At 43.6% G+C, this 14,381-nt stretch overlaps 2 protein-coding genes across 5 annotated transcripts in view; one reads left to right on the plus strand and one right to left on the minus strand.

The window, feature by feature from the left end:
• ANO7 (anoctamin 7) overlaps positions 1-6,674 on the plus strand; it is a 37,877-nt gene extending 31,203 nt beyond the window's left edge. Inside the window, exons 22-24 of the mRNA XM_035133379.2 lie at positions 193-283; positions 3,290-3,409; positions 5,119-6,674. Coding sequence (XP_034989270.1) covers positions 193-283; positions 3,290-3,409; positions 5,119-5,178 — 271 coding nt within the window. The 3' untranslated portion in view covers positions 5,179-6,674. The remainder of the gene's footprint in view (positions 1-192; positions 284-3,289; positions 3,410-5,118) is intronic.
• HDLBP (high density lipoprotein binding protein) overlaps positions 6,170-14,381 on the minus strand; it is a 55,588-nt gene continuing 47,376 nt past the window's right edge. For all 4 annotated transcript variants that reach the window (XM_035133376.2, XM_035133377.2, XM_035133375.2 and 1 more), the window contains exons 20-28: positions 13,486-13,624; positions 12,671-12,825; positions 12,141-12,245; positions 11,578-11,712; positions 11,088-11,231; positions 10,684-10,869; positions 9,760-9,876; positions 9,406-9,534; positions 6,170-8,385 (exon numbers count right to left, since the gene is read on the minus strand). In XM_035133376.2, the coding sequence (XP_034989267.1) occupies positions 8,299-8,385; positions 9,406-9,534; positions 9,760-9,876; positions 10,684-10,869; positions 11,088-11,231; positions 11,578-11,712; positions 12,141-12,245; positions 12,671-12,825; positions 13,486-13,624 (1,197 nt within the window). In that variant the 3' untranslated portion in view covers positions 6,170-8,298. The remainder of the gene's footprint in view (positions 8,386-9,405; positions 9,535-9,759; positions 9,877-10,683; positions 10,870-11,087; positions 11,232-11,577; positions 11,713-12,140; positions 12,246-12,670; positions 12,826-13,485; positions 13,625-14,381) is intronic.

A 14,381-nucleotide genomic window follows, 5' to 3' on the forward strand; every position in this document is an offset into this window, starting at 1 on the left:
CTGGGATCCGAATGCAGCAAATCTACTCAGGTCTCTGTTAGTTTAACTAAAGGGAATTTAGTTATGGCTTACAGGAAGGCATGGAGAGAAGCAACAGACATTTAGTTTGGTTCCTGCAAATGTATGGTTGCTATGCTGACTACTTCAGGGCTACTCGGCATACCTCTTGAACTTACAGCTCTATCTCCACAGGTACAGAGCATATCGAGAACAAAGTGGGAGGTATTCACTAGCTTATTGGAATCTACTGGCAATCCGCCTTGGCTTCATAATTGTATTTGAGGTTTGTTTCCTTCCAAGTGCCCCCTGAATGCTGCTCTAAAAACAAGTGGTCCTATTCACATCTACCCACCTATTACAACACTTACCATACTTAGCCAGTCCTATTTTGACTACATCACATGGTGGTGAAAGGGCAAAAAAAATAAAATAAATTGTTGTGAAAAAGGGGTTGGGGGAGATGAAATGGTTACTGGAATATGCCCCTGCCCCAAAGCATAATTTTTTGCACCAGCTCACTTGTTGTTTGCAGCCCTAATGTCATTATTTGTTTATAAAGACCCAATGTCCTACAGTACAAGATGTCGTATGTTGACTGGAGCCTCGGAGACAAGGTTTAAATCCCACTCATCCATGAAACTCACTGGGTGATCTTGCGCCAGCCCATCTCTTAACCTAACCTCTCTCATACGATGAATATAAAATGGGCCGGGAATAGAGCAGGCATCACCAAACTTAGGCCATCCAGATGTTTTGGACTACAATCCCCATCATCCCTGACAGGGTGGATTTGATTTAAATCAAACTGATTTAAATCACGATTTAAATCACGATTTAAATCACTAGTCAGTAAGGCTTGATTTAAATCATAGTTGATTTAAATCATAAAGACTAATTCTTGCTGGTATAACTTTATTATGCAAGTAGATGAAGATTTTTAGAATAACAACTTTTCATATTAGTTTTTTTATCCCCAGTTTAATAGGTTAATCATTCATATTTGGACAACTTTACTGTTGTACTTAGGAAGGAGAAAAATAATCATTACCTTAATAATAACAATTTAAATAGATTTATTCAACTGAAACAATAACATTTCAGCAAATGTTATTTGCTTAAACAAACATCCATGTTTGTTAACTAATTTGGCTAAACAAAAACAAAATATATATATTTTAAGAAACTTAGACTGTCAGCCCAGCCTACACATGAAAAACTTAAATACTGTCCAAACAATCAGAAAAATATTGTTTCTATTCTATTCACTGAACTTCTTGAAACTTAGCACTGAAGGGGTTGCTTCTGTATTCATAGGTTTGTAGAACAATAGGATTAAGGTCTTTTTCTCAACTCTGTTCATGTTATAACATTTTTGCTGTGAAGAAGAGGCATGTGATCTCTGTTGAGTCAAATTCAGTTTTGAGAACTGCAAAAGTAAACCAAGCACCTGTGATAATATCTTGTAGGCAGAGAAACTGCCCAATAATCTTACAAAAACCTCTGGAAGAGGTGAATGGATTAATGGAATTTATTTACCCCATAAATTAAACATATACAACCTTATACTACATAATTAAAAAAACTAATCTTTATTTCATGATGGAATAACCTTTGGATGGTAATATTCTTTCCTCAAAAAGCATTTTATTTAAAAAAAATCCAATTTAAATCAAAAAAATCGATTTAAATCAAAAAAATCCGATTTTTTTGATTTTTTTAAAAAAATCATTGATTTTTATCCGCCCTGATCCCTGACCACTGGTCCTGTTAGCTAGGGATCATGGGAGTTGTAGGCCAAAACATCTGAAGGGCCGCAGTTTGGGGATGCCTGGAATAGAGTCATGTACTACACCTCGAGCTCCTAGGATATAAATGTAATAAATAAATAAACCCCCCATTCTGAATTCACTTCAGACATTGGCATGTAGGCAACTCTGTTGTTAGTGTGAAGTAGGACCTTTTTTTTTTTTAAAGGAGCCGGCTGGGGTTGCAAAGAAGCCATTTAGCTGCCTTAAGTCCCAGTCGGGGGGGGGGGGGAGGCAGGTGATGATGTCAGGAACTGGTGTTGAGATGGCTTTGATGGAGCTGCTGTTTCTGCAGAATTTAGCAGCTACTGCAGATCTGGTTCAGGCAAGATATTAAATCGCTCCAACTGAATCAGGCCATTGCTACATCCTGGTCAAGAGTCTACTGACAGTGCCACCAGTATGTGCCTTGTTCTGTAAATAATCTACAAATGCATCACCTTGGTGCTTGTGGAAGTCCTCTATCACAGCTTATTCAAGGGGAAATGGAATTTGTATAGTAGAGCATCTATATTCACTGGGTAGCTTCCTCTGTGCTGATCTGTACGTAGTACAACACGAACTACTGTTCTATTGAGTTTCAAATATTATGTGTAATAAAGGTGTCACATTTATTCAGACCATTGTAGTAAAGCTACATGTGCACTAGTCCTGCTTTCTGGGACACAGGGGATCCCTTATCATCACCCTATATAATAATATGCAAGTGTCTCTGCGTCCAGTCCGTGTGTCCGTGGGATTGCGCTACTGCGCATGTTCCCCGCGGACAGCCGTTGGGACTTGGAGCGCAGAGACACTTCGGAGAGGGGAGCTTGGTGCCCACTCGGCCTGGCAGGGAGATGAACCAGGCGAGGCGGGCACGAGGACCGCCCGTTCCCCTTTGCCGGGCGCTGCTTCTTTGTAGGCCCTGATGGGAGAGGCGGGCCCGGCCTCCTCAGGGCGCAGCTCGGTGGTTCATCCACACGAGAGAGAATGAGGCGGGCAGGCCGCTGGGGCGCTCGAGCCGGGCTGAGGTAGGAGGCCCAGGAAGGGAATTCGTAGGGAATTGCTGGCCTCAGTGGAGGAGGAAAGAAAGTGAGGCCTTCTCCTAACTCTCACCCCATCAGGTCAGTTCTATCTGTTGGGACTTGGAGTGCAGACCTGCCGCTTCATCAGCTCTGCGCATGTCCCTGCCCTGAAGTTGCTAGAGCAACAGGTCTGCTCTAGCACCCGTTATTTTAACGGGCTTCATGATACTAATCTTTGATAAAACACCCCTTAATTGGTGAGATAGGCCCCAGTCATATTTTCGCTGCAATTACATATAATTGGCAGGGTGGAGGGAGAAGAGAACACAACTGGAGTCAGACATGCAGCAGGATTCCCCATCCATCCAGTTTTGAACAGCTGGGCCATATTACTGCTGCATGGTCCTGACTTGCTTGCTCCCACTCTGGCAAATTGGGCCACTGACTACCTGCAGCTTTCTTGCCTCCTCTTCCCAGCACGTGGTCTTCTTCATTGCACGTTTGATTGATATGATGGTGCCCGACATCCCAGAAGTGGTGGGGATCAAAGTGAAGCGAGAGCAGTTTCTAGCTAAAGAGGCTCTGGCTGAGAACAAGGTAATCATTTATTTTTAAATATTAGTTTGAATCGGTAGTTGGCTTTTCTCTTCCCAAGACCATCTAAAGTGCTTAATGCCATAAACCTTAACCTAAACCGAGTCACACTGTTCCTGTGGTGAATCCCCTTCTTTGTCTCCTGGGAGGGATTTCCTTTTACAGGACTAGGTAAAGCAGCAAGGTTCACTTGCTGTCAGAAATATAGGATCTACTTCAGAGATGTCAATTTCCCTCCCTTTCTCAGTAAGCAGCCTTGCAGCTTATGAGGGTAAATATAACCTTTGTTTCCCGTCTAGCACGAGTCCATTGGTCTTTGGCAGGGAATTTTAAGTCCCTGTACCCACATGATGGGGGAACAAAAGTGCCCAAACACACAAGAGTAGCCCCTCTACCCTACCTACATTCCTCCCCAAATAACCTACTTTTACCTTGATACTGTATTATAGAGTTGTATCCGGTGAACTTGTCCTTCTGCTTGCACAAAAGAATTGCCCTACTCCTTTCCTTGCATGTTTGGGGGGTTCCCCCAACCCTCCAAAGCAGATTTTTTGCGGGGCAAGGAAGTTCTGTTGCACAAGCAGAAGTCCTTGCACCAATTGGACAAGTTCATTAGGTACAAACCCACAGTAACAGCATAGTAATTTTATTGTATTAGCATTTCCCATTTTGGACTACAGTTTCCATCATCCCTGGCCACCAGTCCTGCTAGCTAGGGATGATGGGGTTATAGTCCAACAACAGCTGGAGACCCAAGTTTGGAAGATTGTATTAAAATAACAGCATAGTAATTTTATTGTATTAGATGACTAGTGACACCTGTCTATCTGTTGTGGGGGTGTCCTTATTTTTGGAAGCTGGTATCAAGAACTGGAAATTTCAGCTGCTGATTCCGTTAAGTTCCAGCCTGTATGTCAGCACCAGTCTTTCTATTTGTAACCCTGTCCACTATTTTTCAAAACTGACACATACCTTTTAGGGGAAGGTCTTATATTTTTCCTAGTACAGTACAGTGGAACCTCGGTTTATGAACACCTCAGTTTATGAACGCTGCGGACCCATCTGGAATGGATTAATTCATTTTCCATTACTTTCAATGGGAAAGTTCGCTTCAGTTTATGAATGCTTCAGTTTATGAACAGACTTCCGGAACCAATTGTGTTCATAAACTGAGGTACCACTGTATGCGTCATTTGACAAAGCAAAGTAAGATTCTGGAGGTTGGCTCACCCTTTGATCACACATGCTATCATTCAAAGCATATTGTGCCAACAATCTATGGACAACTCCATAGAATTTTTCTAATAAGCCAATTTTCAACTCTTTTGGTCTCAGGTGTGTTGATTTCAAGGTATTAGGAATTTTGGGCTTACTTTTTTGAAGCAACTTTACTGCCGGTGTGTAATGGTTGAGTGACCCCTCAAGGGTGGCAATATTGAGGGTTGGGTAAGAAGCAAATTGAAACATAAGCTGTGTAGAACTGACACAGCTATGTATCTTTAGGTGGTATAGCAGCTGTCAGTGGAGTGGCATCACTTACTTGGCTTCGCATCAAAGAAGTCACTGTAGGGCCAATCTCTCATTCCATCTACAATGTGTTGACCTAACCATCATTCTCTTGCCTGTTAAGTTATCACCAGCGACCTCCATGTTGGGAAGCCAGGTAAGCAATGCTTCTCCACCCTGTTCACTGTTGATTTCTCTTGTGACAGGCCCTGACTGAAGTGATAGATGCGAGAAATCCAACCCCTCTGACAGAGAAAGCACCATAGGAGGCTCATGATGCTGAAAGATATTCTGGTTTTGATCCACACCAAGTTGCCAAGCTTTTGGAAGAGCAAGGGGTGAGGAGGTGAGCAGCCTAGAAGAACTTGTGCAGAAAAGTGTCACTTTTTTCAAGTGCTGTACTGTAGAAGGAGACTTTGAGCTTTTAAAGGCTTCAGGAATTTGATCGATCCAGCTGCTTTAAGGACTTTGAGAAGTGTTAACTTGGCAAAGGACAAGATATACATGGACAATGGATTAATCTAACCAGCCCATTCATCAGCTCTGCAATCATTTGCCTAACTGAACAGCTTTGTCAGGCTTTCCATGTCCTCACTGCCCAAGAAGTGACTTCTACTGATATTTATAGAGTTATAGTGAGCACAGATGAGTCCTACATTCCTGCTTACAAAGAGGGAGGGCTGCTTTTTAACTTGTGAAGAAGTACTGGTTAGTGACAAAAAATCTTCCAAAGAGGTAAGAAGCTGCATCACTTGAATGGCTTATAAGAATGAGAGCTGCTCTGATGAGCTAAGGGCAGATTACTGGAGAGTAGATGTGCACTTTGCTTAGCATGCAGTGGCCAGCTTAACAGAAGATTACTGCTGGAGAAGGCAACCATTTGAGAGCTTGTACTGAGCTTCACAAGCTGCCTGCTCCTCCCTTCCTCTCACAGAAGCAATACAAGACTTGTATCTTCTGCACATCAGTTTGAATCTGCTTTAGCTGGAAGCTACGTTTCAGCAATGTGGCGTATGCCAAATACTAGTGATTGCAATCATGATTAAACAGTACCCCTGCTGAGAGCAAATGGACAGAATCTGTTCAACATTCAGTACGAACAGCTAAAAAGTGCAAGTTCTTTTACAATTGTTTGGAATTAATTGTGAGTTAGTAGCTGTTTAGCATTTCATTAGGAAGGCAGGTAGAAATTTTGAATTAGTGACTTCTTTTTTTAAAAAAATAAAGTATACAGGAAATAAAGACAGCCACGCAAAAGCTGTTTCAGGTTTTATTTTATTTTTTTAGAATTTATAAAATTCCAGTGTCATCCATACTCATGAGCCTTTATACATGTTTTGCATATAATCTCCAAATTCCAAAGTTAAGGCCAAGGGATCATTGCCATGGAAACATAATATGGAAGACATTAAGAGGACATGGAGCACACCTCCGCAGAGCATCTGCTGCAGACTACATGGGACAGAGGGGGTAGAGTACTCTCAACAGTTTGAACAAATGGCTGGGTTGGGGGGGCCATGCTCAATGGCAGTTGAAGCCTAAAAACATGTGCAAGTGATGTGACTGACATTCAGACACCAGGTATACTACTGGCAATACATTAAAACACTACTACCCTGTTTGTCTCCTGCTCAGATAGTAAGAGGGCTTGTCCTGCCCCAAGTGGAATTAGCATAGAGAAACAAATCTCTCCTCCCTTCAGCTAGGTATACTGAAAGAAAGAGGCTTTCCTTCCTGTTGGGTTAGCGGTCAAGAAAGACAAGAGCCTTGCAGACCTTTTCCCAGTCTGTATTAACAGGGGCATAAGCAATCCTGGGGTTCGGTTCTTAGCTAATGGCTCAGAAAAGCTCTTTGGAGGGGAAGGGAGGCAGTAGGCAGAGAGCAGAGTTGGCACCAGACCAGCCCTGGCACCAGCACCTTCGGCAGAAAAGATATATACCATGTAATGGCTGGAAGAGCAGCTTTAATACAAGCAGCCTTGTATCGGTTTATGGCAGCAGCTAGAATGCAGAAACTACTGTTGTATGAGGGACATGACAAAAGGACAAAAACATTTGCTGCCAGACTACAGAAAGGCCTTTGCTGAATGTAGGTATTCTCTCTTCCCCTCCAAGAGAGGCTTGGTTTAAGACTGAACTGCAATCCAGCTTCTTCAATTTAAGTGAGAGCCACTCCTTTCCTGCCTCCCTCTCCAAGGCCTAACCTTTTGTCACAAGACTACAGACCAAATTATGTGACGGTGGTTAAGACCATCTTAGCAGGAGGGGATGTTTGATGGCATGTAGCCAGGCTGAAGCCACACATAGATCCCTCTGCTCACAGGGGAACAACAGTCATGATAACAGGAAGCAAGAGGGGCTTGACTGAAGAAGCAGGCCACTGTCATTCCGGCTTGAGGTAGAAAGAAGGCAATAGTAAAAAGCAAAAAAGACACACTCTTAACCCTGGTATTTAAATGCCATCACTATCAAGCCTGGGGAGGGAGAAAGAGTAATGTACTCTCTAACACCACACTAATCACCCACCACCTTCTGTGACATGCTACCATGGCACTTTTGGTTGAACCAAGTTTTGTTAGACCCAATAATACTGTCAGTTTTCTGGTTCCACTCAGCCGTACTACTGTTGGGAAGGGAGAACAAAAGAGAGTGTATGTGTCCAAACACTGGTGATGAGCCGCGATTCAATACTCACACCAACAAGGGGAGAATTTTGGTACACTCAGTGATGCAGACTAACACAGCAAGGGTTATGCCCCTGTTAGTGCTTCCTGGGGCCATATCTCCAAGCTGAACCACCACCTCCACCTATCCATTCTGGCCAATTTCCTCTCCCGTAGCAGTATTAGATGGGTGTGTGTTTTGTTTTTTTGTTTGGCAGTTGAAAGGGAAAAGTTGATTGCACTCTACAAAGGTAAGGCCTTGGAGAAATAGGGCAGGAGGGGAAAAGAGCAAATATTTTGGCTTTGTAGAAAGTTGAGGAAATGCATTTCCTGAGGTTGAGAGACAGGAAGTAGATTCCTAGCTGCAGTGAGGAGATCTCCTAATGGAGCCTAGAGTGCTTTTTGCAAGGTGTACCTGGGATGTTTGGTTACTATACCATGGCCAACATGAGATTGAGTGAAAGGTGAAAGGCCAAAAAAAAGTATGTATTTTAGGTTGGAATCTACGTGGAAAGTTTCTTCCAGGGCAAGGAGAAAGGAAAGAGGCAAACTGAAGCATAGTGAGGCCTAAGCGCAGGGACAACAGAGAACCTCAAAAGGGGTAGCACTCTAGTTTCATTAAGAGACCCCCCATGGGCAATCTGCCTGGATCCAGCCACTAGATCAGAATTCAGAAAGGAAACCTTGTGGCAGGTGGCTGGACAAGATTGCTGCTTCCACGCTATTATCGCTTAGGACCCCAAGGTAGAGTTTTGGGGGCCACCTGAGCTCCAAAACTTGGGAAATCTTCAGAACTGGTCATGTCAGGGGCCTGTAGGGAAACAAAAGCCAAAACCATAACTAGTACAAGTGCTATTGCTGCATTAAATAACACCACGGACTGTATATGAAGAGGAACTTCTCTACAGACCACTACCTGCCCCGAAAATGCACCAAGAATGATAAGCTTTGAAGGTAGTGTCTCATCCACTGCTACTACAGACAGCTTGAGGAAAGATTTTTCCAACAAGAGTAAAGCTGTCTCTTCCAAGATTAGCCTTTAAAAAACAACAACCCAGCTGCACACACTCAAGAATGAGGGGCAGAGCAATACAAACTTCCCTTCAAATGGGCTGCGTGGAGGGTTTGGACTGGAGACACACAACTCTCCCGGCTAAAGCTGGCTTGGTCTCACTGCCGTCATGTGACAGCATCACGCCCAACTGCCTTGCACCCCTCTTTCCGTGGCAGCCACCCTGCCTGCAGGGAATGAGGATATAGCATCCATAGAGTTCTACAGTGGTATGATGCAGAAGCAAGATGGTGGAGGTTGCAGCAATCCATACCAGTGTTCATAACCCATTGGCAATCTACAGTTTTTTTTATGAGTGGCGCTGGGAGGAGTAATTGGCTAGGTAATATGTATCTGGCCTAGTGTCTCAGGTTGTAGTGCAAAAAATCCTGACAGCTAGGGGGAAACAGACACTGTTGGAGGGCAGGTATTGGGAAGAGAGGAAAAAGGACAATAAAAAGTAAGGATGACAGAAGAGAGGGGCATACATATTACGTTTTTCAGGGGTCAGGTGTGTATCACCTTCTATAGTCCATTTTGCACCCATGTGCTGGCCCCCTAACCGGATACGAAATCACATTATGACAACAAAAGTGGTGGCAGAGTCTCTCACACCACTCCATTCTTCCTTTTTCTTTTCTTTTCCCTCCTTTTTTCACTCTAGTCTACACTAATAAGAGGATTGACTCTTAACTTCATAATGAAAGGACTCATCTCTCCAGCCGAAGTCCTAACCATCCTTTCAATACAAAGAGTAACTATTGAGGAAGCAGCACCTACCTTCTCAGTGTTTCCTGGTGTCCAGGGGGCATCTCTCACCACAAATCCCTTTGATGCAGCCTTAGCTTCCCCATGAGCAGGTGGTTTCATGTAGACTTGCATTGCCTCATTGTCCACTACATCTGCCAGCTGCAACACCATACAAACAAGTGTGGTCCAAGTTAGAGATGTTTATTGCAACACAAATTCTTGTGTATTTCCCCCCCACTGCAAAAGGAGCAGTATTTTATTGATATCACCCATATGTGGTATATACATAAGATGCAAGCTGAGAAGTTTGGAAGGTCCGCATACTGCCTTCTCTCGTCTCTTAAGTACTAAAAACTACATGGATTTAAGAATTCTGACACTCACATATTCCTCCTCCAGGTTCAGGATATGATCAATGGCTTCCTCCACATTCTCAGGGAGTCCAGTCACAGTCACACAATTTGGATCAGCAGCTCCACTCTGGGGGAAGCGGATGTCCACCTGGAATAACAAAGATTTCAGATCAGCTAACAAGTTAAAAGAAAATAGGTCTTTGCTTGTCTCGTTACCCTGCATGCCATACACCAAAAGACTAGAGTGTTGATCTACAACTCCCATCACACCCAGCCTGCATGGGACAATCAGGGACGATGGGAGTTATAGGTCATAAAGATGGGCTGTGGGATAAAGTGGCACACAGGCTCCCTATCCCTGGCATATAAATCTAGTTGTAGTCATATTTTCACAGTTGTACAGATTTTGTTTTCTGTGCAGTGACTGAGTTGAAGCCCTGTCTTGTGCAATTCGGTTGAATCATCAACATTTTTTTCTGACATGCTCTGAAAGGTGTTTGAAGACTATCTACAGTCACTCCTAAAAGCAAGGGTGCATGTTTGTGCAGCCAGTAAGTTATTTTCTCACTACAGTCATACATTGGAAGTCGAACGGAATCCGTTCCAGAAGTCCGTTCGACTTCCAAAACGTTCAGAAACCAAAGCACGGTTTCTGATTAGCTGCAGGAAGCTCCTGCAGCCAATCAGAAGCCGCGGAAGCCCCGCCGGATGTTTGGCTTCCAAAAATAGTTCACAAACTGCAACACTCACTTCCGGGTTTGCAGTGTTTGGGAGCCAAAACGTTTGAGTACCAAGGCATTCAACAACCGAGGTATGACTGTACTCATAATCTCACTGCACAACCAACCAAGTGCCAGGGTTCTTGAATGCGTTCATTACACTTGGCAAAAATAAACATCTCTGTTGTCACAGATGACACCATCTGTCTATCAGATACCACGTGTCCTTTACATACCTTGAACTCATCCATGATCTTGCGGATGGCTTTCCCCCGCGCTCCGATAATGCGGGCATGAACACGATGGTCCAGAGTGATGTCCTCAGATACCATCTGCTCCAATTCACCAACAATCTTCATGATGGCATCTCGGGCAGATTCAGTATTCTTCTCATAACCAGTGATGGTGATCTGATCCTGGGACTAAGGCGGAAGTTCGAAGAGTTAGTCCCAGGCCCCCAAAGACAGCAGCACATAGCACAGGCCTCTGTGGCAAGCAATGGCCAATAGCCCAACAAGGCCGTGATGGAAATTGAGCAGACGGTGCTCACTGGAGCTCTGCTCAAAGAAAAGCCCCCTCCATTCTGTGGATGTGGGTAAACAGTCTCCCCCACACCAGCCGCTCTTCTAGAGTTCCTCACCTGGGATTCATCATCCTTATCTGGAAATTGTATAGTAACATCATGCTCTGTGCGGATTTGAGTGATCACAGCCCCTTTCCTGCCAATGATTTTAGGGTGGTATCTGGGCTCCACAGCAACAGTCAGCTTAAAATTTCGCAAAGCCTAGAATGATCAAGAGGGATGTTTTTAATGATCTGCACAGCTGCTGCATCTAATTAGGTCAATTATTTGTATCTAAATTTGGTAAATGTCAGATTTAGTGACCGCATCGCAGGAATACTTACTAACCCAGAACTACAGAGTCACACCCCTCAACCTCCAACATTAGGCATTAAAGCACTTTCTGCATGAACTCATCCTGCGTTAAGGCTGCTGACAAGATCCCAGTCTCTTCCCACAGCACCACTCTTAATTAAAATATATGTTATTCCTGATTTATTTATTTTTTAATAAGGCAAGGCAGCTGGGAGAGACTGACAAATCACAATGGTTCCGGCGCAACACATACCCGATCCTCTTGCTCAGCTTGCAGCTCCTTCACCCTCTCAAGAAGTCTGGCCTTGGCACGGTCCAGGTTAGCAGCAAGCCCACTGATAGAGATGATGTCAGACTGAAGCTCTGGGGCAGGGACTTGGATGTTCACCTACAAGAAAACCCAGGCAGCTATCATTATGTCAGGACTGGGCAGTTGCTGTATAGGAGCATCTTTGCAGCCACCCATAACCTTCACAATCAATATTTCTTCAAAGAACTGGAATTCTCAAGTACTTAAAATTGGAAAAAGACACACCCCAAAACACATCACCCTTAATGTATCATTGCTGGGTTTATATAGGCTACTTTAGTTCTCTGTAGCACAAAAAACACACAACTACAATGAACCAAAGGAAAGATGTTATTGTACATCTCAGGTGCATGTGCAAGCACATGGAAGAAAAATTGTGCTTGACCTCTTCAGTGTTCTTAAGACTGTTTCAACATTAGGATAATCAGTAAGAGTGGTATTTGTATTTTGGCCTATCTGTTCTCCAAAGCCCAAAAACAGAAGGAGTCAACAGGGAGCCTGCTCACCTCAAACTCGTCCATCATTTTCCTGATTCCAACGCCCTTCTGACCAATGATGAAACGATGAAGGTCGAAAGGAACTTCTACTTCAATGGTAACTGGAACCAGCGCCTGAAGAGGAAAGGCTGAAATTACACCAGCTGCAGAATTTATAAGCGAAAGAATCAATTTGCCAACAAGTACTTGTCCAGAACCCACCAAGCAAACTCTCACCCCAGCAACACGTGAAGCTGTCAAACCAAAGCCGTAGAGTAAAATAATATTCAAGATACTGAGTGTGGGTGCTGCATAACATGTGCCACAACTAATCATCTCTAGAGGTCAATTATTTACCTTTTCCACTCAGGCCAACATCCTGCTTCTCCAGTGGAGATTATTTAATACAGTCAATTAAGCGGTCCCTGGAGCCATGTACAATTAAAATACTGTATCCTTATGAGCAAAATATGGCTGGGCCATTTTACAGCACCTAGTAAGCAAAGTTATATTTTTTCAGGGCATAGCAGGCCCCTCAGATAGCCAACAAATAATCTTACCTGCAAGGCTTCTTTTGCTGCCTCACACTTCTCTCGACGGCCAGAGATTATGATAGTGTCACATTTCTTTGGGGAGCCAGGATCTGTTTCTTTGTTCTCCTTCCCTTCTCCACCCTCTTTGCCATTCTCCTGGGCTGGTGACTCTGCAGCGGGAGCTATGATCACAGAGGTGAGAAGAGTGACTACATTTTCAACTGGTTAGCCTGAAGTTGCCGGCTTGTTATCTGCAGGGCACCCAGGCTATGGATTGTTCTCACTGTAAAATTCCTGCCTAGGCAGATCATAGAAAAGCCATGTCTGAAGTGCCACCTATCATTATCCTCTGTTAAAAATGCAAGAGCCAACTTCCACACCAAATGTATTTGGTTTCCCAGTAGTGATATCTGGGCTGGCTGACATCTTGGATGTAGCCTACTGCTCATAAATGAACTACAAAGAATTACCCACCTAAATAGTCAGTTCTCAATGTGTGGTAGGATAGCCTTATTTGGAAAGGGACTGAATCATTAGGAGTTTGCCATGTTTTCCTTTCTACCTAGGTTTTGGTAGACGATTAACAAACTCTGAAAGTGTGCTGACCTTAAGACAAGTCTGTAGTAAATGGAGGCCCTATTTAGCAGACTCCCAAGGCAATACATATGGGTTTAAGGAAATTGTGTTGCTTAAAAAAACAACCTATGAAAAATAGCAATTTATCTTCTTAAGCACACTCTGAAAGCATGTCAGAAGATATGAGGCACTTTTGTGTTGCTCCTTGCCCCCACCCCACCCCCGAGGGTGCCTGCTTTTACTGGCAGGCTTGTAAGATCTCGTACCCACGTTCTCCTCCCGGTCTGGGAATTTGATCTGAACACCATGGTCACGGGTGATCTGCTGGATCCTGGAACCTTTGGGGCCCATAATAGAGCGGTGATACTTCTGAAGAATGGTGCATTCTATTGTCACCTGGGCTTCCTAGGGGGAGGAGAAAAGAATTTATTCATATTTTTATCCCACTTTCCAGATAACGATTGCCTCCCAAAGTAACTCACATCAATTTTAAACTCTACTGGGTGAGATGATCCCTCACTTTCTGTGTGTGCTGTTTTAGGGTATGACCTGACCCCACCAGAGCCAATCTCCGGGGGCGCAGCCCTATGGGCAAAAGGACACCCTTCTGCTGAACTCCTGCGGATGAGGTGAATCCTGCCCAATATTTTCAGATGATACGTGTGGTATACCCATTTTTATTACTATGATTTTTATTATCTTATCACAGTGTCCTTCTGGGGCATGCTTTCCAATACTGCCAAATGTTCGTTTTAGAATTTCTCTGTTTTCCTTGACAATCTCATCTCTGTCCTTAGGACTGCAAAGTTCTATGGGGTTTTTGGTTATGTATTCAATCTGCCAGGATCAGACTGCGTGCTGTACTGCATTTATGAATTGTTTGTTTGTTGACTATAATGCATGCAATAATGGAAGAAAAGTATGGCTGCTAGGAAATACATGCCAGGGTTATATGAAATTAAATCACAAAGAACAGGTTCCTGCACGTCACGGTCAGACTGTTGCAGCAATTAGAAGGCTATAATTAGTCATTAAGAATTCCTACCGAAAGCTTAGAATCTAAAGAGACTTGTTTCTCAGGTGTTATGAGAGTTTATGATACACCCAGTGGTTTTTTTTAAATAAATGCTAGACCAAAACAGAAACAAAAACACCTAGACTA

This window comes from Zootoca vivipara, chromosome 5, assembly GCF_963506605.1.
Source record: "Zootoca vivipara chromosome 5, rZooViv1.1, whole genome shotgun sequence".
In the NCBI taxonomy this organism is placed as follows: domain Eukaryota; kingdom Metazoa; phylum Chordata; class Lepidosauria; order Squamata; family Lacertidae; genus Zootoca; species Zootoca vivipara.